Source organism: Tympanuchus pallidicinctus, unplaced genomic scaffold, assembly GCF_026119805.1.
Source record: "Tympanuchus pallidicinctus isolate F22 unplaced genomic scaffold, pur_lepc_1.0 scaffold1, whole genome shotgun sequence".
NCBI lineage: Eukaryota > Metazoa > Chordata > Aves > Galliformes > Phasianidae > Tympanuchus > Tympanuchus pallidicinctus.
This window is the reverse complement of record NW_026294618.1, coordinates 70,994,618-71,019,221: the sequence shown is the minus strand read 5'-3', so window position 1 is coordinate 71,019,221 and position 24,604 is coordinate 70,994,618. Positions and strand designations below refer to the sequence as shown.

At 42.9% G+C, this 24,604-nt stretch overlaps 2 protein-coding genes across 4 annotated transcripts in view; one reads left to right on the top strand and one right to left on the bottom strand.

The window, feature by feature from the left end:
* Nucleotides 1-6,028, top strand: part of PCNX2 (pecanex 2) — a 150,398-nt gene extending 144,370 nt beyond the window's left edge. Inside the window, exons 34-35 of the mRNA XM_052670834.1 lie at nucleotides 1,519-1,967; nucleotides 4,595-6,028. Coding sequence (XP_052526794.1) covers nucleotides 1,519-1,967; nucleotides 4,595-4,768 — 623 coding nt within the window. The 3' untranslated portion in view covers nucleotides 4,769-6,028. The remainder of the gene's footprint in view (nucleotides 1-1,518; nucleotides 1,968-4,594) is intronic.
* Nucleotides 6,029-9,311: 3,283 nt separating this feature from the next.
* On the bottom strand, nucleotides 9,312-23,268 carry NTPCR (nucleoside-triphosphatase, cancer-related). 3 transcript variants are annotated; one of them, XR_008203451.1, is made up of 6 exons: nucleotides 23,141-23,268; nucleotides 20,145-20,307; nucleotides 18,975-19,071; nucleotides 16,650-16,859; nucleotides 11,322-11,913; nucleotides 9,312-10,849 (listed from the first exon to the last, which is right to left on the bottom strand). XR_008203451.1 is itself a non-coding variant. In XM_052670862.1 (6 exons), exons 1-5 carry the CDS (start codon nucleotides 23,172-23,174, stop codon nucleotides 11,845-11,847), a joined length of 573 nt encoding a protein of 190 aa, XP_052526822.1. In that variant the 5' UTR covers nucleotides 23,175-23,268; the 3' UTR covers nucleotides 9,312-10,849; nucleotides 11,829-11,844. The 3 variants fall into 3 exon arrangements, 2 of the variants coding, with proteins under 2 accessions (XP_052526822.1, XP_052526808.1); XM_052670862.1 differs by having other exon boundaries at nucleotides 11,829-11,913; XM_052670848.1 differs by having other exon boundaries at nucleotides 9,312-11,913.
* Between the last annotated feature and the right edge of the window lie 1,336 nt (nucleotides 23,269-24,604).

Sequence of the window (24,604 nt, the reverse complement as noted above, 5' to 3'; positions counted from 1 at the left end):
AGCCCCTCGGTTCCAATCCATGCTTTTCATTTAAGAAGGTAACTTAGTAGAATGACCATCAGATGTAGAAACCACAGCACTTGCTTAAGGAAACCCCTGATCCTTAAAAGCCCGCAGCTCACAGCTGATGTCTGCCTGTTGGTCACAGCTGGAGCACAGAGACATAGGAGAGCTGCAGCGAGAGCCACATGCATCTGTCCCACTGCTCACATGGACTATAAGGCTTTCATTGTCAGGGATGCTGCTCCACATGTCATTTTCAGAAATTATTTTTTTATTGCTCTGAGTGTAACAGTAGAAATAATGATATATTGTAAACAGGATGGAAAAGTGTCTGGTGCTTGCCAAACCACCAAGGATTTAGACCAGCTGAATGGCTGCAGAGAGGTTACGGCCAAGCTCTGCCATCTGACTCTGTGTCAGGATGCCTCAATTCTCTTTGCTTCGGAATCTGAAAAACTGGGGTAATCCCAGCCTTGGAAGGCAGACCTGTGGGTGTAAAATGGCTATAAGGTGTAAATAGCTCGGGTGTGAAATTCTGTGTCACTGGAATCCTTGAATTCAGCAATCATAGTTCACTGAGACAGTATGAGATGTATGCTGCTTTGTGCTGCAGCACTTCAGTATTTGGAGGGTTTCCAGTGCTTCCCTCCCCTCCATAATTCTGGTATTATTACCACCAACCTGGAAATGCCTGCCAGACTTGCTTCTCCTTGGTGGATCTCAACAGGTTTTCTGCCTTTAGCCTTTTACCCCACAGCTATAGCTAGAAAATCCAAACATCAGCTCATATTAGTGTCTTGAGTTTCCTGGAAAGGAAAAGCCAGGCAGGGCCTCACGTGACTGGGTATTGGCTGCCTAAGCCTGGGTTGGTCTGTCCGCAGAAGCAAAAAACCCTGTAGGGATCTGTAGTGCCAACCTGCTGCATGCCACCTGTTGGGTTCACTGGCCTATGAACTGGTTTACTTTTTATTCTGTGCCAATTCATATATACAAGCATAAGAAATACGGAAATGCTTTGTTTGCATTACAATAGTTGATGTAAATGTTTTAAGAAGTGTGTGGAGAAGATATACGTATAGGAAGATAGAAGTTGCACAGACAGCAGAATAGTTTATATGCTCTGTGTACAACAGTGGTGTGCTGAGATGCTGCACAGGCTGGATGTAAGGTGGACAGTCAGCATCCCCTCCTTTAGTGTGGTTATCAAGAGAGAGTGGAGCCACAGCAATGCTGTGCTTGAACAGTGCACACAGTGCAGCTTAGGATGTGCATGGCAGAACTGGCCCAAATTCCTCTCTCCTCTCCCAGTGCTGAACCACTACAGTGGAGAAAAAAGAAAGGTTCCTGGGTTTAACAACTTCTCATGCCTGTGATTCTAGGCTTCTTTTAGTGATAAATCCCACAGTCATGTGCCAACAGTAATATATGCGCACAGGACATTGTCAATAGCATGGATTTCCTCAGGATGCCACTACAGGCAGCATTTAAGGATATTTATTACTCTTTCTTTTAAAGGCAGGAGGAAACACAGGAGTCAGTCTGTCCAGGCACACGCTGCTTTAAACCAAAGGCCCCCTGTTTCAAGTCACTCTGGACCAATCGCAGAAAGCCGCCAGCCTTTCATGCAGACATCTACATCTGCCCACGAGATCGCCCAGCGGCTCTCAAGCAGCCAGCTGTCACTCCACAACTCGGCCACGTCTGTGTTTTCTCAGTCCCCTGCCGTTCCCACTGCTGGCCAGCTGACTGTGCAGGACCGAGCTGCTGCGATGCTCAGGTCCAGTCTGGCCTCGTCCACCAGCTCCACTCTCAGCCTGCTGTTTGGCAAGAGAAGTTTTTCAAGTGCTTTGGTGATTTCTGGGCTCTCAGCTGCAGATGGAGGTAACACCAGTGACACGCAGTCGTCCAGCAGCATGAACATCGCCATGGGTCCTTCTGCTAGAGCAGCAAGTCAGGGAACTCGGGTAAGGCTGAAGCCCTAACAGCAGCGCTGACCACGAGCTGCTGTGCTGTTCACTGTCAGGTCCCTGTAACATCTTCACCACTGTTGGGTTTCTTCTTTCTCACATCCAGAAAACAGTCTTTTCTAGATTTTGGTATTTAAATTTTGCATCGCAATGAAATTGAGACTGCGTGTGTGTGTTACAAGTGATGAATTCGTTAGTAAGGGTAAGCTGGCTGTTTAAAACATACCTTAGAATCCAGCCTGGGGCAAAGTGCCTTTTCTTTTCACTGAGACCAGAGACGCAGTTCTGTTTTAGGTGATAACTACTATCATGAGCAGACTAAGCAGTTCCTTTCCTGCTTGCTTACCCAGGACTGAATTATTTGTACAAAAATGAATGGCTCCCACTGCACTTTTTCTGTTACCCTCTCTGACCTGAAATGCAGTCCAGGACCTTTGGACCTTGTCGCTGAAAGGGTTAGGCAAAGGAAGTCTGTAGGAAGTATTTCCAAAAGGAAACTAAAAGCTTATGCTCTGTGAATCAGCATTTTCTAACAGAAAAACAGAACACAGAAATAACTTGCAGCCTTCGTCCCAGTAGGCTTCCAGTTCAGCTCCCCTCAATTCATCTGCTCTGGAAAATTCAAGGGATGTAGTAGTGTTACTGTTTCATTGTCTCTTGAAATGTATTTCTTTCACTTTGATGGCCATGGGCTGCTTTCCTGTATTTTGAAATGTTTCTTCTAAAGAGCAGTAATATGAAAAGATGAATCAGAGATAAAGGGCAGGGCTGCAACTAGAGGCTGACTGACAACGTAATTAAGACCGACTTTGACAGTTGGCCTATCAAAATAGAAGTGAAATTGGCAGCAAAAAATGGTATCCTGGGCTCCATCAGAAGAGGGGTGGCCAGCAGGGACAGGCAGCTGATTGTCCCCCTCTACTCTGCTCTTGTGAGGCCCCATCTGCAATACTGCGTCCAGGTCCAGCCCCCAGTACAAGACAGAGAGCTGTTGGAAAGGGTCCAGAGGAGAGCCACAGAGATGATCAGGGGACTGGAGCACCTCCCTATGAAGACAGGCTGAGGGAGCTGGGCTTGTTCAGCCTGGAGAAAAGAAGGCTGTGGGGTGACCTCAGTGCAGCCTTTCAGTACCTAAAGGGAGCCTACAAACAGGAGGGGAATCAACTCTTTGAAAGGGTTGATAACAGCAGGACAAGGGGAAGTGGTTTTAAGTTGAGGGAGGGAAGATTGAGGTTGAAATTCTTTACAGAGAGAGTGGTGAGGTGCTGGAACAGGCTGCCCAGAGAGGCTGTGGATGCCCCGTCCCTGGAGGTGTTCAAGGCCAGACTGGATGGGGCCCTGGGCAGCCTGGTCTAGTATTAAATGGGGAGGTTGGTGGCCCTGCATGTGGCAGGGGGGTTGGAGATTCATGATCCTTGAGGTCCCTTCCAATCCTGGCCATTCTGTGATTCTGTGAACAGGAAAACTGAGGATATGGAAAGTCCAAACTACTTTTCTTCTAATATTCTGAATTGTATACAACCTCCCCAATTTTCAAAGACTTCTCTAAATCACAAGTAAAAAAAGCTCCCTAGTCTGTGTGTATTTTGCTCTCAACCCAAAAATGCCATGTATGGTATAGTTCATGAGGTTTTGCCATTAGTTTCAAGAGAAGTTGACTGAATATTACTCACCTGGATCCAATCCTGCTTCAGCACTCTAATAAGCATTAGAAATGTGTACAGCTGAACATATCAGGCGACAGGGCACAATGCCAACTCTCTACAATTTCCAAGGTAATTTGTAAGCATTCAGCATGTGTGCAGTTGTGAGTAACAGTGAAGTGATTCACCTCATCTACCTTTAAGACATGGCATTTGGGTATGGAGTCTCAGTAGGTCACAGAGGTGTTGCCTCTGTACTCAGCAGAGAGGACAATCCAATTCATCCTTACTGCTGTCAGGAGGAAATCTTCCTCTTGGAGACTCATCAGTCTCTGCCAACCACTGACAGCCTTGAATGATACACCTCAAGAGTTACATTTAGATGAGGTGAGTTCTGGCCAAAAAGTAACTGCTCTGAGTCCAGGCACCTATTTGATTGAAAGTACTACGGAGGTATCTGACTTACACCTTAATACAGCATGGTTCTGGAAAGCTTTCATACTGATGGAGTTCTTACAGTGAGGTGACGGTGTGCATAACATTTTCAGGCTGGTAATTGCATTCCAGTTCTGCGGCAAAAGTTCCTTTGTGAGTTGGATTTAAAATTTGGTGTATTATACAAGCCCCAGACTAACCCGATTTCACTTCTTAGAAGCTGGCCCTGCTTGAAGCAGGGGTTTGGACTGGATGACCTCCAGAAGTCCTTTTCAATCCAAAGTACTTAACAGCTCTCTGTGCTTGTACATCTGTGGCACTAAACCTCTAGCTCCTCTGCTTTTCTTTCCAAATGTATGCATTACAAATACCTGTTCAGTCTTCAGAAGTCCCTTGTGAATTATGCATGTTAAGAATCCCATGCAGTCTCACAGAACGACATTCTTAAATCAATTTTTAACTCCTTCACCCGTCACTTCAAAAGAACCCTGAAGTGTTACTTACATTCTGTTTCCTGAGCTCATTGACTCCTCTTTCCCTCTGCAGCAGCTCACCGAGACCTGCGATGCGACTGATGCGACAGAATCGAAACAGCGTCGAGAGCAAGGGCTGTCCCATGCCATGCTCATGAGTCAGACCCTGGAGTGCCGAAGGGCCAGCCAGGAAGACATGGCCCTGGAAGACACAGCCTCCCAGCAAAGCCTGTCTGAGGAGCAGTAAGGATTATTGGTAGCGCGAGGGCCACACGTTTCTCAGAATTCGAGACAGAGTTAAGTCAGGGAGCTGCAGGTGGGTTTATGTTCTTTCAGATTTAACACGTAACCTCCAAACGTTTATTTTTCTAACTTTTAAGCAGGAATATGACAGGGCACGTGTTCTTCAGTTAAAGGCTTTTGGCATGGGTAGGGTTGGAAGATGTTCTAAAAATCATGGTGCCACTTCATCTCAGGTTCTTGTAAATCCTACAGCAATGAACACAACCTGTGTGACATTCCTTCCCATGCAGAGGCACTGACCCACTAGTGGTGACAAAATAAAGCGTAACAGGTGGTGAATGAATGAATACAATAGGAGATACTAACACAACTTAGTGAAAAGCACACGAGACATCTTTCCTGTCATAGCTAGACAGCTGATTGCATGCAAACTAATTGGCATTTGATATATAATGTATAACAAAAGACAGCTTTGAAGAGAAGCAGTGAACATGTACAAGGACAGTACAACGTGTGCTGGAACATTAGACATAAATCTGATTTTTCTTCCCCAACAGCAAATCTCTTTATTTTCCTCCGACACGTTATGCAGGTGGTAATTATGAATAGCAACATAGCATCACGCAGACTGATATACTGCATGCAGCTATACTGAAACTTTGTGTGAACGAACCTTGCTAAACACATTAATAAAAGTCAAGCGCAAGAAAGAAAGTAGCCAGTGCATGGAAAGCCTTCACAAAGCATACGGTGCACCTTATCTGCAAAGAAAGCAGCTCTCTATTAACAGCTGCTCTTAGGTATAATCTCATGCTCCTGTTTGGTTTACGACAGTGTTTCTCAAACTGCAGGCAACCAGCTCTCCTGGGAGATGCAAAAGGGCCCGGGAGAGTTCTCCCCGAGGACAGCAAAGTGCAAAGCAGGCTGTAATTACTGTCTGCGTTTGTATTGGGCAGGGAGCAGCTTGATGCCTTTAATTGCTGGACACAGTTCAGTGTCCATAAACACGTGTAGCCAGTAATTACACAGAGCTCCAATTTCCCTCCCCGAGAGAAACTGAGCTGCTGCCAGTTTAACAGTTGCATAAAGACAGATGAAGCAAAAAGAGAGACTGTGCTTTCACAAAGTTTGAGAAATACTGATTTACAGGAATGCATGACTGTTTTGGAAGCCAGAAGGCTACAACAAATCCTTAATGTAATATAGGGCATAAACACATACGCGTTTTGTTTTGTTTTTTTTTTAATTAAAAAATTTGCAGCTATCTGTGTTTTGCTGTCCCTCTTCACTGTAACTACCACGGACTGTTTCTAATTCTCCTCATGATAATGTGCAGCCAGGCTGTCCCAATTAACAAGGAAGCTTTAACGAGAGATGCCCCACCTAAGAGTCATTGGCATTAGATGATACGCTGTTGCTTCCGAGCTTCCTAGCGTGCCACACTTGAGATGACAAGCAGTAGAACCAAATAACAGCAAATAAAAATAAAACCATCCAAATATGCTTTGCGTGGCAGCAGTTTTCCAGTTTCCTCTTTCATTTTGAATTCTTTTCACTTTCTACTTGTTATGCAATGGAGAAATCTATTGTTTTTCTTTCATGTAGATCTTGACAAATTCGTTCTTTATAATGCTCAGCATAATCTAAGCAACATTCTGCTTGCGTTTACAGGCGCAAAAGCAGATTGATACTCTGTATTCCCTGAGACGCACAGCCATCAGAGTAGCTCAGGCGGTGCTGCTGCCTCCTGCAGCCTCCACATGTGATGTGGAAGAACAACCTGAATGCAGCTGCTCCTTTCTGACCACTTCTGGCACATACGACCTCTCCCACCACCCTGCTGGCAGCGTGCTTGGCACTCATTACACAGGACAAAGAAGTTATGGGTGTAGGTGGGGGACTCTCAGTTTCAGGCACCAGCCCTATTTCTCCTTTAGGGGCTTTGCAGTCTCCTGGGATAAGCCACCAACACTGTCTTCCTGGGCTGTTATGCGCAGAAGTGGGGCAAATAGCTGCAGAAAGCACTAAGCTTTCCCAGGTTAGCCTCACCCAGGCTTATGATTGTCAAATCTCAAACTAAAACTTGAATTAACTTCTATCAAAAACAACTCTGTTGGTCTCAACCAACCAAAATTATTCTGTGCATCTACTTCAAGCAAACTAAACCACACGAGAAACAACTGCCCTTCTTCTGGCTGCATTCACTTGACACCAATGGTGACACGTTCCACCATCACCACTTCTTCAAGAGACTCACCCATATCCATGGCCTCTCTGCACCCTACGAAAACCACCTCACAGTTCCTGTCTGAGGTAAATCCACCAGGGCCTGGAGGACATGAGGTGCAATGAGGCTCAGGCTCCTGCTGTGCAGGGCAGCTATCAGAATAGGCAACTCCTGTGTGCAGGCACAGCACACAAGCAAGACTGGGATTCAAACAGAAGTGAGTTCTATTAGTATCCTAATACAGGTTTTCTTTTTGCTAAAGGTGTTACTGTAGCACAGCGGGTTGAAAAGCAGAAGAGGGGCCATTACTAATAGTATCAATTAAAAAACAACAACAACAAACAATAACCAAAGATGGTAGCAGAAATTCTCCTCAATGTTGCATTTCTACATGATTTTGGAGATAGCAGGGCTGATGTTACTAAAACTGCTGCTATGTGCAGTGTTTTTAGATGTGGTCCAATGCCACAGAATTATCACAAGCGATGGTTAGAAATAAAACCTGCAACCGGGTACGAGGTTGTACTGACTAAAAAGAGACAAACCCAGTTAATTATTCTACATCAGTATGTGATGGAAGATACATTTAACACATCTTTTCCTTGGAAGAAATCTGTCCACCAGAGCAGTCAGTACATACAGTTCTTTCATAGAGATGGCAGCAGGGATGACGAGATGGAGCCCCCACCTGCTGCTCAGCTTGTCCCCAGACAATAGCACTGCTGCTGAAGAGAAACATGGCATGGTTTAATCCATGCTGCCTCGACGAGCCCCTTAACATGAGAGAGCAGGGAGGAACACATCCAGCAAGTACAGCAAGCTCCAAGCAGGAGGTTGACAACTGTATGGTGCAACAAGCACAGGTACAGCACTTCAGCCCTTATGTGTGTGTGTTATAAAGTGTGGGACATTCACCACCTGCCCTCATTTTGCTTTCCTAAACTCTCTTTTCACTGGTGAGCTCTTGTTCACATCACACAGTGAAAGCTGAGTGAGAAAATCCTAAGGGTGAAACGTGCCCAGAGCAGGCCAGAAGACGTTAGTAGCACTTTATGAAAGCCAACTGGAAGCTGCAGAACTGCTTACAGCCACCAGGAATGCCAGCAAGCCCTCAGTGTGGCCTTCAGACCAGCTGGTTCCTACCACAGGAAGCAAGAAGCAAACAGTGATGGGCGCTATTCCCAAAAGTAAGTTCATCCCAAAATACAAATGCCATAAGTCCAGCACGTCCCTCTATTTTGAAATGTTTAAAAAGGTTTTATATATGTATACATACATATATGTACTAGTAAGGAACTCGAGCTGCCACTAAAAAGTCTCACCTTGTTTCTGCACACAGAAAATTTTGACATTCATGGTATTTAAGACAAACATTATCGAAAGCACTTACCTACCACTGGGATTCTTTATCCCTTGCTAAGACAGACAGGTACTCTTAGTCTAAAACTCTGAAGTTCTTGGAGTCTCTGCAATGCTACCTGCATTTTTAAAGAGCTATTAGTAGCATTTGGTTCCAACTCAAGTGAGTGCACTTCTCTTGCTGGGGAATTTAAGTTAAAGATTAGCTGAATTCTATGCAACTCGTAGAAGATTAGGATTATCAGTGAAATCCTCCAGCACATAATAAGCATCATCTCATCAATGCTTTTTTATTTTAAACTACCCAATTATTGCCATTTTTAGATTGCTCCCTGGACTGGGAGCTGGTATTTACAGCATTTCACTGCTGCTTGTACAACCTGAAATCTGCAAGACAGACATCTTACTTATAATTAACTTTGCAGTAGGTCCAGTGTTGAAGATTCACCTCTCATTCAGCCTTCTCAGAGTATTACAAGTCAGAAATGGTCTAATGCATGATAAATAATACAGGCCCTGTTATTCCACACTGTGTGCTATTTATGTTGGATTACAAGCCTCCTTGCCAAAAATGTCCTCAATTCTCAGGCTTTGAGAAAATAATTGGTACCTCACAGTCCCCTCTTTTTTGCACCAATTAAAACCTGCAGGTGCACTAATGTTGTCATCTGGAATCTTGCTGTTACATCAGAGGTTATTTTCACCAAATGTGTGCTATTAGTAAAATTAGCCCATCAGGTGAATGCTGTTTGTTGTTACAGTTCTGTCAAGGCTTTCCAAATATTTTACTAGTGTAAGACCAGAGAATACATTTTTTATCTCTGAAGTAAACACAGAAGCTAACTTCAGTTGCTAATACTGCTTTCTCAGTGCGTATTTGGGACAGGCAAATCATTTCTTTAGGACTGTCTCAGAACACAAAAGCCAGAAATGACTGTTGAAACCATTTAGGTTCTCCTGCTGAACACAGATCACAAAATTTCTCTTTATTTCTCTTAAAAGCACTGTGTAGCTCAGAAGATGGATTTAAAGAACAGCAACAACAACAACAAAAGACAAAACAAAACGACTCACCAATCTAGAGCCAGGCAGCAAAAAGAGCCACTAATGGCAGTGGCAAAAAATACCCTCTTGTTTAAAAGGCTGATGTTTCATTCACAGCAGAGAAGGAAAAATTCACCTCCATTTTGGGTAAGTTGTTCCAGTGACCGACTCCCCTCGCTAAACAAGGTCCCATCAGCACGCTGCTCAAAACTTAGCAGAGCTGAAGATTCTTTTTTTTCCAGTCCAATTATGGAATGCAGTGAGCAGGGCAATATACTTACTCTTATGAGGAACAAACATCACGAGGTGATGCAGCTCTTAACACTACTGCCTGAACTGCAGTTTGGAAATCTGAACTCTGCTGTCATCACTCCTGAAGAAATTCCCCTTCCCAGCCTTCACTTAAGTATCAAATATCTCCATTTTAGATTTAAAAGTCAGACCTTCTTTAACACTTCTGAAAATTTTGGTAACTATTTAATCATTGAAAGAAATATTATTCTACAGCGTGCTTTATAGCTTAACTCATTCCACTGAAATTATCAGGTGTTCAGCATGCAAGAACAGAGAGGCTTATGCTCCAAAGTCTATGGCACACAGCCCTAAGAAACTGCTTTGTCTTGAGTCATCTAACAAGGTGTCTTAAGAATGCTTTGGATTTTAAATTAACAAACAGACAACAAAAAGCACCAAGCAACCACTGCAGGAGTTCCCAGGCTCCATAGTTTAGATACCTGCATTCCAGAAATTAAATTTAGATTACGGCTTCCATAAACATCTCCTTTCTGAATGAAGTTCTTGTTCCCTTCCAGTAACTCCATTTTGAATATATCGGTATGTTAAAAGTCACAGTGGCCAGTATCCTCTCCTTGTTCAGCAAATTAAACAAGGGCATGAAAGAATTAATAATTTTATGTCATCAAAAATTCTGGGCTGGGTAGATTTTTATTCCAAGAGCCTCCAGCTTTATACTGTGTTCAGTAAATAACAGAGTAAAGCAGGAGCAGCAGACACTGCTACCAGAGGCAATGAATGGTAAATGCTGGGGCAGGAGCTAGACATATTTCATTCACAACAGTTCTACTTCTTGTTGCAAGTCCTGTACAGGCAGAATTTGGAGCCCTTCATCCTTTTTGTCTGACAACAGTCAGATGCCTGTACTAATGAGGGGACTATGAAGACCTTGAAGACACAGCTTTTTATTGTGAAAAGCAGGCCAGAGCTCCATATTCCTAAAGGAGGGGATCTCTGAATTCTCTTTTTTCCAGACGTGAAAGCTGTACTGTTATCCAAATTAATGTGACCAGAATAGCTGTGTAATGGAGCTGTCAAGGAATAGGGCCACTGTGTCCTTTAACCCTTCTCCCATCTAAAGAGGGACAATGTCAGAACCAGACTGTTAACCAAATGCAGAGTGTCTCTTCTCTTTCCTGTAAGCTCCCAGCACCAGGGCATCTGTAAAAAAAAAAAATGCTTGTTCCCATCCACATACATAGAACTACTGGTATCAGTTTACACAGAAACAAGTAACAAGAACAATGCTTGAAAATGCCTTTAGTTTGCTCACTTTAACAGTTGTTGAACTGAACACAAGAGTTAAGAAGCAACTGAAGCCTTAACTTACAGCCAAAGATGACTATAAATCATACAGTGAACAAGTGTGCACCTGGGAGGGAATTCTGTTTTAACAACATGCAAAACTGATTAGGTGGTAGCACTTTCCCTGAATACATTCGCAAACCTCAGAGGAAAAAAATACATTGTCTAATACTCTCACTCACTCTTTATATCACCACTAACCATTATGTGTGTACAGGATTGAGTAAGGAAAAAAAACTACATAAACAACAACAAAAAAAGTATCAGTAAATGCAATGGCTTGAAAATCCCCATACAGAGACACGTGCAGTATTAGGTCGATCCTGACCTCATAAACTCCGCATGGAAAACACGTCAAGACTTGACTCAGTCTCGTGAAGCTAAAAGGGTTATGTTCTGTCACACCAAGGCCACAAGTTCTGGTTCCTCAATGCACATTATTGCATGGGAATTACAGACCACGAATTGTCCTCCAACAGAAATGTCCTCAACATTCTGAAAGACAAAGATCTCCAAGACATTTGGCAGCTAATTGCTTTTATGTGGTGAAACAGGATCAGAGTCAGACCGTTTACCTTTTTCAAATACCCAAGTTGAAGTTTCACATTAACTACAGATCTATTGAATTTTTAAATGGATCAGCTTGTGAACGGGATAAACAAGAATCCTTCTATCTTAACTTTCATATTGTGGAGCAATAGCAGCTTTACCTTGCTTACCCAGGAAGCTCTAGTGACCCTTCAGGGGCTTACATAGGAAGGACAGACTAGAACATCCACAAGTTTAATGTTTTATAAAAATAAAAGCTTTAGTTATGAAGTAATAAAAGCTTTACAAGCAAGAAAAGGTCTTCATTGCCTGCATGACTCCACAGCTGCCAAGATGTCCTGCAAGATGTTGTTCCTGTTTTCTTTACTGACCTAGAAAAAGAGAAATTAAAACAGATGTAATTGGATGAGTAACCTCCATATGATGTTTTACTTCAAAAACAAAGCAGAAATTCAAGTGCATTTCATTCTTGGTAAGGGAATGCTGAGTGTCAAACACCAGCCTTCTTGTGCTACCAACAACACATGAAACTAAACCCACAAAACTGCACACGATTTAATTACTCATGGATACCCACTGCTCGGATACCCAAGGCTTGAATAACTAACAGAAATTGCTCAAAAAACCATCGAGTACTTCTGTCATTACTAGAAATCCCTTCCATTTACTAAACCTCATTTTTCTACAATAAAGAGGAGGTCTTACACCTTCAGTGCTTGAACAGACTGTATTTCTATCGATGACAGGGCAAGTAAAAAGCATCCTCAATGAAAAAATTAGAACTGGCTTAACAACAGCACAACTGTGCAATGAGAAGCCTTAGCACTGCAGGACAGAAACACCTTGAAAGAGAAATAAAACTATGGGATAAAAGCTGGGGAACTTTTATAGTGCACTGAGGTATGTCCTTTGTTTACCAGTCCCTGGAAATGTTGGACTTTTAACACCAGCCCAGGTGAAAATCCATACAGTCCAGCACCCTGTCTTCTGCCAGGTCCACCTGTGGTTGCAGCATCTGCAGACTACTGTAAATTGCCAAAGCAATGTTACCACTTCCTGGCCAGCTCAGCCCCTGGGTCCAGCAGTGACACAGTACAGAACTGTGGGGCTGGGGGTTGCAAATTTCCCATTCTTGAAGACTCTGTCCTGATACAGTCACCTGCATTACGTGCATGACCACAGCATTACTAGCTCAACCATCACTTGGGGAGAGGGCTGGAGTGGTGAAAGGGCTAAAAAATTGCTAAGTATCAGTAAAAGCTTCATTTAAAAAGCTTAAGGAAATAGCTGCAGTGCTCAGATCTCTGCAGAAAAGGCAGGAGGAAATCACACAAAGACAGATGAGACAAAAAGAAAAAATTAGGGCACTCATATCTATTAACAAAGTTTGAAGAGAAAGAAAAGATACCACAGTATACATGACATAAAGCTCTCCACCAGCAATTCCCTGCAGCTACACTTAAGATCTGGGCACATGGATTTGCATTCCTTCCAGGCAGTATAGACCGTAGTCAGTACTGAACAGGAAAAAGTCTATTATTGTCACCATCATCATCAACAAACTAGTGACAGCCCTACCTAAAAAAATTCAACCTAGGCACCCATTGCTATTTGTCACAGACATCCTATCAAAACATTGGAAAACAACACTGTAAACCTTGAGACAGTGGTCTCACCTATGACACTTGAATTCAAGAGAGCAGATCAATGTGAGACTGAAGAAAAAGTGATTTAGAAAGAAAAAAAGAGGAAAGGGCAGGAAGATCTCCCTGAAAGTGTTGCTGTTTTTATTGAGCATCATTCCAAGACTATTATTAGATAAAAAGAAAGCCCCACAATAGCAAAGAGCAAGACAATAAAGAATGCAATTGCTCTTCAGTAAGACTATTGAGGTACCCTGAGGTAAACAAGGCACGGAGCACAGATGAGCCAAGCTCTAAATCTCACAGCAAGTGTCCTGACATCCTGACTTTCAAAGGACCTTCTGAACATTTAATAGCTCTTCCCACTGTCTCAGAGCCAACGAAAACAATACTCCATTTTATCTGTCCTCTTCCATACCTACATGCCAGAAGTCCAGTGAGAGCATCAGAGAGAAAGCGCCAAGTACTGGGAAATTCTCACAACCATTTTGCAAAGGCTGCTTGATAGATATCAGCCTCCTCCTAAGGTCTGGAGACGTTCTGCACAGGCAGCTTTCCCAGACAAAACAAATCTCCCAGTACTTGTAGTGAATGTACAAAGAGATGGGAAGATTTTTAGGGAGTAAAGGCAACCACAGATGCTGCGTTTTACTAAGCACTTAGATAATTTTGAATAAATGATCACTGGATAGTGATAGAACAGGAGAGAGTGATTTCAAACTGAGACAGGGGAGGTTTAGGTTAGGTATTAGGAGGAAGTTTTTCACCCAGAAGGTGGTGACGCACTGGAACAGGTTGCCCAAGGAGGCTGTGGGTGCCCCATCCCTGGGGGCATTCAAGGCCAGGCTGGATGTGGCTCTGGGCAGCCTGGTCTGGTGGTTGGTGACCCTGCACACAGCAGGGGGTTGAAGTTGGATGACCATTGTGGTCCTTTTCAACCCAGGCCACTCTGTGATTCTACGAGCACCTAAACTCCAAGGATGCAAGAGCAGAGGACAGAAGCTTCCTTTCCCTAACCATTCGGGTACTGCCGATGGAACAGAATTAGTAGTTTGTTCAACTGGAAGCTCCTCTTCTTGTCCATTTAACTAATTGCTTTCTTAAAAAGCAGAAACAACCAAACCTCACTAAGGGGCTTTACAAATACAAAATTAATAGAAAGGAAAATGGGAGAAAATGAAGGCATGCCAGCTGCTAGGGATAAAGCAATCCCAGTTATATATCATATATATATACGATATATAACCCTAGTTATCCACGTCTGCAAAACTACACAGATCTGGGCACTGCAAAAAGATCTTTCTACTTTCACTGGAAAGTTGAGTTCTCAGCAAAATGGAATTGGGTAACAATGGAAAAAAATGTGTTAAATATCAGAGCTCCTATCGTTAAGTGCTTTAAATGTAGTAAATTGAACATTTGGATCCAAATCCCAACTACTTTTAGGGCATCTGGGCCCATTTACAGCAACTAAATATGCTTTCAAGACAGAAGGGACTATAAAACCCACAACAGCTGTGTCTTTGCCCTTAACATCAAACATCAGAACCATCCTTGCGACAATAAAAGAAGGATCAGAAAGCTCTGCTGAGTTACTTGAATGCAACCTAACTCCATGTTAAGTGACAAAGCAGACAGAATTTTTTGGAAGGTGGCCACATATGTCTGCACACTTTCGGGCATCATAAAAGCCAGCAAGAGAAAGCTAACCACAAGTAATTTGGGCACTCCAGGTTCTCTGCATGCCAAAGCCCTTCAAGAAAGTAGCTGGTGATTCAGTGTTTACTCCAGCCAGTAACACACTGAGTCTCCAGCAGCAGTTCCTGCTCATGTGCTTATTTTAAACAGCTGAGGAAGAACATGCAGTGTGTCACGGGAGTGAGACAGATGTTCTCCTGCATAGCCTTCAGCACAGCAGATCCCTTGTCACCTGGATACTCTTGCAGTCTGTCACACATTTCACACCCTTGCTTTTGGGTAAATGATCCAACAGAGAAATCTGCATTTAAACAAAGAAACCCACACACTAATCTCAGCAGCATAAACAGAATGGCTCATTTTTAGTAAAGGCTTTTTTCAGATAGAGAAAACATTGCTCTACTGAAATGTACAGGTCATTACATTTGAAAACGTGATGTATTGGCATGACACACCTAATAACCTGGGGTCGAATGGCAGAACCCTCTAGAACACCACCTGATAGAATGAGGCTTGAAATGTCCTTGAAAAGCCAAATACTGTTTTCCAGCACCATTTCTGACAGAAGGAAACACACATTGCTGCCTTGCCATGACTGCATCCTAAGCAGTAAGTGACTGTTGCTTTCTCCATTCCATCTCCTCCCAATTCTACCACCATAAAGCATTCACATTCACACACATCCCTGTTCAGCAGCTCAACAAACAACACACTGGCTTCTCAGTGGGAAATGTGGGTTTTAATCTCTGAGGGAAAGGTAGGAGTTGAATGTTTATTAGAAGATGGAGGCTTTGCTTTCTCTGCAGTAATTAAGATCATTCTTAAGATTTTTTTCTCCTTCCTCATTCATTTGCATTAGAAGAAAGGACCTATAGTCACCGTGATCTGCTTCCACTCAAGAGCAGGCTGCAGGCTGCAGTACCATTCTGCTCTACAGCCTATTACCCCTGCCAATAAGCCAGAACCTGCAAGTCTCAATTACTGTATTTGTAATTTATGGGTATGTGCAGTTCAGTTTCAGATATACAGCTTTATTCTCTACTAGAAATAGTAACACTGAGCAGAAAAATAACTGAAAGGAGAGGGGGTTGCGTTTAGCTCGTTTTTGTAAAGTATCGAGGGCACTTACGGATGCTAAGGAAACCTCACGCGTATCCCAGTGAACAGGCAGTTCTGTTGTGGTAAGTTTTTGAGAATTTCTCTGTAACTGATCAGAAAATCACTTTGAGGCCCTAATGTCCTGAATATTACATCTGTGAAACAACATAATGAATTCTAAAGTTGTTTCACTGACTCCAGAGAAAGCACACTCCATTTACAAGTGTCTTTCTTTCACAAATTATTTCTGCAAACTCTACTGCTGCTTTTTTTCCCCTTTGAATATGATTACTGGTAATATTTCTGCAAGCCAGCCTGCAAAACATAAAAAGAAATCTGACTGTATTTTAAAAGATTTAACTCTCAGGAATAGGGAATACTGAAGTGGCAGTAATACTACAGTAAGAAAACTTTTAAAGCAACGACGTCATTACTTCTACAGCCTCTCAGAAGCAAAGCCAGCTGTGTGAAGCTGTGGGTTTTTTGGTTTTTTTTTTAAAATAAGGTGAACACCTGCCCATTAAGAACCAAATGGAAACTAAAAGGCTTATTTCATACAAACACTCCACAGCTAGCAAATGGTAGCAACAGTCAGTTTTTAAACAGAGCCAAATACAAACCCGCAACCCAGAACAGAAGGCTCTTTAAGGGTACTTAATATTACTCACAGTGAACACTTCAACATCTCTCCTGCTTCTTATTTCTTCAACAAGATCCAGTGGCTTTCCCTTAGGTATTGGAATAGTTCCAAGTACCACGGCCCCAGAGCCAGCCAGCATCTGACGAACAGCTTGAATAAAAGCCTGGCTGAAGAGTTCCATTTTTCCAATCTCATCTATGACGCAAATCTTTTTCTTTGCATCACTGCCCTGGTTTACCTGTGGAGAAGTGCATCAGGAGATTGTAAACATCACGGAACTTCGAACAAGCAGCAGAAATAACTGCTATGCTAATAAAAACTACCTCCAAAATAAATCCATTGCAATACTGGGGAAAACTGAAAAATCAAAGCTGCTGCTGTTGATGGCTGACCAACTTTAAATCTGCCATTTATATTTCAGGAAAGATAAGAATACATGTATGGCATAAATACCAGCTATGATGACAGGAAATATTCAGAATATCATTTTTCCTTCAGAGCAGAATTCTCCATGTATTTGACAATAAAGAACTGCTCTCGTTAAATCTGAAGGACCCAGACGTTTCAAAACATTGAATTCTGCATTTAGAATAAATCAATATCAACACAACATAATAATTAGGAATGGCTTGCATTACACGTTGGAAGCTTGTAGCTACAGAATGCCTTTCAAAAACAATTTTAAATTTAGAAGATTGTTCCTCACTATTTTAGCAAAACAAAAAAACAAAAACAACCAAACAAACACATCAGATGTTTACACCCTTGTCTACAGCTTCCAAACTTGAAGTAAGATTTCAGATTTTATGAAGGTTATTTTTTCATTATCAGCTCATACAGGAGCAGTTTTGTCTGTGTCAGCTGAGCCCTCAGTGCTGCAAACTGAGACATGCACAGGAGTGAGCAGACTCGGACAGGTCTCAGAATCTTCACCTTTGTCTCCAGTATTTGTTACATCATGATAAAACTTTGAAAGGTCAGTGCAGTTTGTCCAAAGTAGAATAGGAAGGCAGGAGTCAAACTGTAAACAAAAATGTGCTGATCTCTTCAGAAACAAGAACACTGTTCTCCTTCACACTGTGCCTTCTGTTTCCGTCTGCTCTGCTGCTTTGGCATAAGCTCTTGCCACAAAATTGACTTGATCATCAGATTTGTGATCAGAACCTGCCATCAAAGCAAGCTATGCAGAAGCACATTGTGATAGCATCTCTAGAATTGAAAACAAACAAACAAACAACACCAAATGAAAACCAAAATGAAAGAGTCTAAGATGGCAATAACCAGCACTTCTCTCAAAACAAGCAACTTTCTCCAAAGTTATTTGGATAAACAATCACGCCTTTGCCAGCTTTTTCTCCTCTCTCATGTCAGAACAATCATCTTCCATTTCTTTTTCATTATATAGTGTGATATAAAGAGAGTGCTCTGGCTGTCCTCTCCTGGTGAAGTTAACTAAAAATTACTCTCCACTAGTCTCAGATGTGAGGAATGAATCAACCTCAACTCAAACTCTCCTCTATAAAGCCATGAACACGCACCAATAGCAGCCATGCTACACAGAACCTAAAGAAAAGGAAATCTAAATATTTTTCCCCATGAAGACCACGTATTTTTAGCAGTACTGTTCAGCAGCTACTGTACAAAGTTGATCCCACGCTATTGCCAAAGTCAGATCTGCTCTTGTTTAATTGTGAAGAAGGGGAAAGGTTTGGGTAAGAGAGAAAGGAGAAGGAAAAAGGGTGATCATAATATTGCTTGCATTGCTGGCAGAGAATGACCAGAGAAGGACAAGAAAAAGACTAAGTAAGTCTTGTCACAGAGCACTCCTTCTGCAGTTGGCTAAGTCTGAAATTATCAGATTGCTGCATCATTTGAAACCAAGCTGTACTGACACAGCGGTAACAAAAAGTAATTACTGGATTCAAGCTACGAATAATGTTCCTACTTAAGGAATGGAATTAGAGCAAAAAGAGGGAGAAAAAAAGGACATGAAGAGAAACAGTGACAAAATCCTTTCTCGTGAGCCCACTAACTCAAGCCACTTGTATGCAGAAAGCCACCTGTACATTTTGTTTGCCTTCTACCATGCAAGGCAGTGGCATGGGCAGTCTCTCAACCCAAGGTGGGCCTGGCCACAGGATGCTGTCACATAAAGAAAGAGAGGCAAAGCAGTCTCACACCTCACAACAGCTCTGCCCCTTCTGCTACCTGATCCTGAAGGCAATCAGAATCAGTGAAATTCAAGAATGAGACCCTTTATTAACATCAAAATTGAATGCTGCAGAAGAGTCCTCCAATAACAATCATTATCGTGAAGCATCCATTTTTTCAGCAGCTTTAGTATAATACTCACATTTCTCAGCACAGGCAGAACCAACTGCTCAAATGAAGCAACATCTACAACGTATTGTCCAACACGACATTCACGTCTTGAAGTAGAAGAATCAGAACTAAATTTGAAAGACACACACAAATCCTTCTAAGTAATAAGTTCAGCAAGAACTTACTGCAGTCATTTCAAGTGGATTTACTAGAATAATTACTCTAGTCAGTCAATTTGCTCTTAATTCTTCTAAGCAAAGAAACCGTGAAAGCAATGCATTATGTAATATTGCAGACAGCATACTTTCAGATAACAAATATGCCATAAGCTACCTTCAGTACTATATAAGCTTAAATTCGAATGCTATGCAGAAGGACAAAAAAAATACAAAAGGTAATAGAGATATTCGCAATGAAATCAAAATATACACCTGCAGTTCTTGCAGGCATGGGAGCTGCCTTTGAATTAGGCAATGTGACACTAGACAGCATCAAAGCAACAACCCAAAGCTCAGAATAGGTTGCAGAACACTTAAACAGTCTTTGAAAAATACTCAGTTTGTATGTACAGCATCACACTATTCTGGGTGAGCCGTGTTTGTTAGTAGTATGCAAGTTATTTGGTCAGGTCAGTTATGTCTGAATGTGATGGAAATATCATGCCTACCTAGACTAAGTTGCGCAGGAATCATTAATCTAGCCTGGTAAATTAAGAAAGTGCTCTGCACTTCTGAAACCCTATTCTGAGTGGGACTCTGAGGCTCCCTTTTTCTTCAAATTCACATGCAGGATTTGTGGGCCAATTGGTGGCTCTTTAATACAACATTAAGTGCTATTCATCTTTAATTTTCAGATTCTGTACTCACAAATCAGCTGGAAGAAAGAAATAATCTTCTCTCCTGACTACAGCAAGCTATGCACTGTATCCCAAAGAGACCTGAATTTGGGATAAAAGCTCTATCTAGTGTAAAATATGAAGTAAAAGAGACCAGTCTTCTCTAGGTCATTTTCTTTTTTAAACTATGCGATATGGTGTCTACACAGATAATGCAGGAATCAGCCAGAAAATGAGAACTGAACAAAGAACATGACATGAAAACCATATCTGTGTTGGTAATCACCTTCTGGAAGGGCATTTAACATGCTGACAGACTAGAGAAGCATCAAAACAAGTGGCTTAAAACAATTTAAACCTCAGTACCTAACTCTAGATAAAGGACCTCGTTTTCCAGATAAAGTGACAACATCAAATCCTCTTCTTCTGCCGCCTTCCTTAACTTCCTCTGTGTAAAATCCATCAATGGGAACGTCTGAGGATTTTAGTGCTTGAGTGACTTTCTGGATCAAAGTAGTCTTTCCAATCCCTAGAAATAAAGAGGAAACAAAGAGTGCGTGGCATTAATCTTCTGTAGTAAAAGCCTATGTTTAAACATCACAGCAATTATGTGATTTAGCAGGAACATCCATTACAAGTTTGCAAATTGTTTCTTTTTTTTTTTCTTAAAGGCAGGGAAAGCAAGAATAGAAGCACCTTTTAAAGCCTATGCTGTACTGATACTAAAAATGCTTTATTATCCTTTAAGTAGGTCTACAGCGAAGTCACAACAGAATGGTACAAATACCTCAGGCTACAAGTGAACTTCCTAACTTAGATTGTGCCTGGACAGAGCTTGCCCCAAGACAAGCAAATGCACAAGAGATCAGCCCATGGTGAGAGTCATACTGTTAGACAGCTGGTATCTAAGCTAGCTGAAAGGCTGACTCCTGGTAGCAACAGAACCTCCTGGTCTATCACTGCTATTTGTTATTTTTCCAATGGAAATGAATTAATTCTCTTTTTATATTAGGTCAAAACTGATTGGTATTACCAGAGATGTGACTTCCAGCAGGATGAAGCACACACTACTTCTGTCCTAGAAATTGGAATTGCTCCGTACCCTTGAGTTATCAGATCCTACATGGCAAAAAAACAGACTTCTAATGCTACAGTAATTAAAGCAAGAGTGGTTCTTAGAAGATAAAGGGAAAAGCATTTTTTTACTGCGAGGGCAATCAAGCCCTGGAAGAACTTGCCCAGAGAGGCTATGCAATTTCATTCTGGGAGGATTTCAAGACCTGACTGGATAAGGCCGTGAGCAACTTGGTCCGAGCACATAGCTGACCCAGCTTTACACCTCCTGAAGTCTCTCCCTGAGTGAATTAAACTGGGCTCCTATAATCCATTCTCCCACCCTAATATAGATCTTCAAGACCTTTCCCAGCTGACATCACCTAGCACTATTTCATGTACTTTCTACTATGTGAATGCTGGCCATCTTCCAGATACCCTCAGTTCCCACAAAGGAGCTATTTCCTTATTTTACCTTCATAGAAGTAAATCCCTTGACAAAGCTGAGCTTAAAAAAAAGGAGTGTTGCCTCTCAAAATTTAATGTTATCACTTCATTTTTAATCATTATTATAAAGAAAATCTGCTTTAAAAATAGAATTATCCTGCACGAAAAACAACTCAGACATTAAATTCCTGGAGACAAATAATATATACTATTGCAATGTGCATAAAGATGCCAAGAGAAGTCTTTTCAGTATGCCTATATCAAATTCCTCCCCCAAATTTTAAGCATATTTAGCATCACAGAATAGTTTGAGCTAGAAGGGACCTTAATGGTAACAGTTCCAACCCCCTGCCATGGGCAAGGACACCTCTCACTAGATTGGGCTGCCCAGGGCCCCATCCAAGCTGTCCTTCAAGGATGGGGCATCCACAGCTTCTCTAGGCAACCTGTGCCAGTGCCTTGGCACCCTCATAGTGTGTAATTTCTTGTAATACCTAATCTAAACCATTTAAAGCTATTACCCCACATCCTATCTCTACACTCCCAGATAAAAAGGTTCCCATCCAGCTTTTCTGTAGTCTGCCATTAAGTACTAGAAAGCTGCTATAAGGTCCCCCAGAAACCTCCTCTTTTCCAAGCCAAAATATCACTGACAAAATCCAATGTAGCTCCAAGGGCATCTACTCAAATATGATTTCTGAAGATTGAAGTCAAAGGAATTCCTGGCATTTGAACAGCAACAAAATAACAAACATGTAACCAATCAATATCTGCCATCTTTCCAAGCCCTTGTCTCTGTAAGAGAATTTATACTAATTCAGCTAATCTCTGATTTGGTTACCTTCATGCAGTCAATTGCCAAAGTGAGCTGAAGTGATTAAAACTAAATTTAAGAAAGCTTAAACTTACACGTTTATCTATTCAAAACGATACATTCAATTTCAGTTAAATGAACACAACCAACCAGCTTACCCTACTCTGTATTTGCCAGATGACTGCCTCTGCTCTGGTGAATAGAAAGGATGAATAAAGCCAGTGGAACGTATCTCTACCTGAACTTACCCATAACATTTTATTTTAATTCCAGGCCATTCAAGTATCTCCAAAGGTACACACACACACACACACACACACACACACACAAGCCCATGGCTTTGTTAAAACAAGCTTTACCAGTGTGCTAACTGATGTGTTTACTAACTCCATAGCTCATGCAGCATCTCTCTCTCCCTTCAGGATTAGCAGCTTTTCAGTATCTAAGGGGGGATTATACAGAATCATACTGGACTAGATAACCTTTCAGGGTCCCTTCCAACTCAAATGAATTCTATAATCACACCCGTTGCCATCACAAAACACTCCTCCAGCCAAGGCCTACTATTCAACACCAACTGTTACTCTGAAACTGTACGTGGCTTAGGTTGCAAGAGCTAGATTACTACAATTAAGGAGGAAAACAAAACCACTACGAAATTATTAAAAACTGATGTTTAGTTGAAGTGGGATTCGTTGTCCAGACATTTCTCTGCCCAACACCCAGCCGCGGGGCTGGAGCCAGGAGCAGCACACGAGCACCTGGCAGCGCGCACTACGTAGAATTGGGCCGGGAGCTAAAACGGATGCAGCGTGAGGAAGTTCGGGACGTATCAGCAGGCGACTCGCGGGAAGGACAGCGGCGACAGCCCCTCAGGCAGCGGCCGGGCCCAGCTACAGCCGGAGGTGCTGCCAGAGCTGCTTCCCACCCTGCCCCGGGCTTACATCCCCCGCCGGCCAGACCGGACCAGGTGCTGGACTGCCGCGCCGTTTCCCCTCGCCCTGCTCCCCGGGCTCCTCTTGCTGCTGGCGCCAGGCAGCCTCGTTACCTGGGGGTCCCGTCAGGAAAACGTGCCTGGACATGGCGGGGAGCAGCGGACCGCTCTCCGCCCTTTACAGCCGACGCGGCGCGGCGGGCGGCAGGAGCTCGGCGGGAGCACCGCCCTCGCTCCGCCTCTCTCCCGACGGCCCCGCGCAGCACCCAGGGGAGGTTGAAGAGTCCGGCGCTGCGCCCTCGTGGGGAGAATGGGGTACCCTGAGGAAGCCCTGGATGGGACCGGCTCCTGCCTTAGTGCTTCCCGTAGGATGGATGTTACTTAAGAGTTGGGGCTAAGGGAACGAGAGGATAAATTAGTTTCCTAATTTATTTTTTTTTTTTTTATTTTTTTTTTACAGTCAGCTTGACCTACTTATAAAGAAATTAAGTTGGAAGAAGCTTTCCCTTGAATTGTTGTTTTTTGTTTTTGTTTTTTTTTAACCCATTTCAGTAAACAACGTGATCCGAGATGTAGGAAAGCAATCAATAAAAAGATAAATGAGTCATCTGATAGCTCCGTGTAGATAAGCAAGGGAGGGGTAAACTGCGGGTTCACTGACCGCCTCGCAACAAAGCTGGGTGAATTTTGGGTCACAACGCAGAATTACAGAATAGTAGAAGTTGGATGGGACCTCTGGAGACCACCAAGTCCAACCTGCTCGCTCCAGCACAGTGCCCAGGAGCAGATCAGCCGGTGCTGTGGCTTTTGAGTATTTCCTAGGAAGGATAGTCTGCAGCCTCTGAACAGCCTGTGCCAATGCTCTGTCATCTTCATAGCACATTTTTCCTTACGTTCAGTCGGAAATTGCTGTGTTTGTGCCCACAGCCCCTCCCCTGCCGCAGCTCCATGCCGTTCCCTCGGGCCCTGCCGCTATCACACAGCAGAGCTCAGCGCTGCCCCTCCGCTCCCTGTGAGGAGCTGCAGCCGCCTCAACTCCTCTGCTCTGCGCTGAGCACGCCCAGGGGGCTGACCTGGTTCTCACAACTACTTCACCATCTTCATAGTCTTCCTTTGGACTATCTCTAATAGTTTTATGTTCTGCTTGGCACTGTGGAGATTTGTTACAGAGCCGGAGAAAGGATTTTGGTGTGGAGTCTCCAGTTACCTCAGGGTCAATACGTTCATGAGTGGAAATTGCTCTCCCTGTTTTCAGAAGCTGCTGCACTGAAGCAATGCTAGGAGGTAGGGTTATTGAGCGAGGTGTGTGTCACTCAGGTGGCATTTATAACCAGGGCCAGTGGCTGGGATCCCACTGGGATTTGAAGGCATCAAGAGGGGAAGGAAGGGTCACATAAGAATGAAAACTAGTGCAGCTTGCCAGCACAAAGTGTGGGGGATGCACAGAACTTCCTATCACCAAGCCCAGGTCTGGTGTACTGCACTTAGGTCAGCAGAGGAAAGTCTTTCTTCAGCTGGAATTTATAAATCAGAGCCATTTACGGTTGTTCTGTAACAGCAGGTGAGGCACTTCTGCTG

What these genes read in the sequence shown, in the direction of transcription:
- NTPCR (XM_052670848.1), bottom strand. Translation starts at nt 23,174, where the DNA reads ATGTCCAGGCACGTTTTCCTGACGGGACCCCCAG. An exon ending in TTCTGCCTGTGCTGAGAAAT is followed by an intron (nt 16,860 to 18,974) that starts GTGAGTATTATA and finishes ACTTCTCCACAG; the next exon opens with GTAAACCAGGGCAGTGATGC. An exon ending in GAGATGTTGAAGTGTTCACT is followed by an intron (nt 11,914 to 16,649) that starts GTGAGTAATATT and finishes CTCTTTTTCTAG; the next exon opens with GTCAGTAAAGAAAACAGGAA.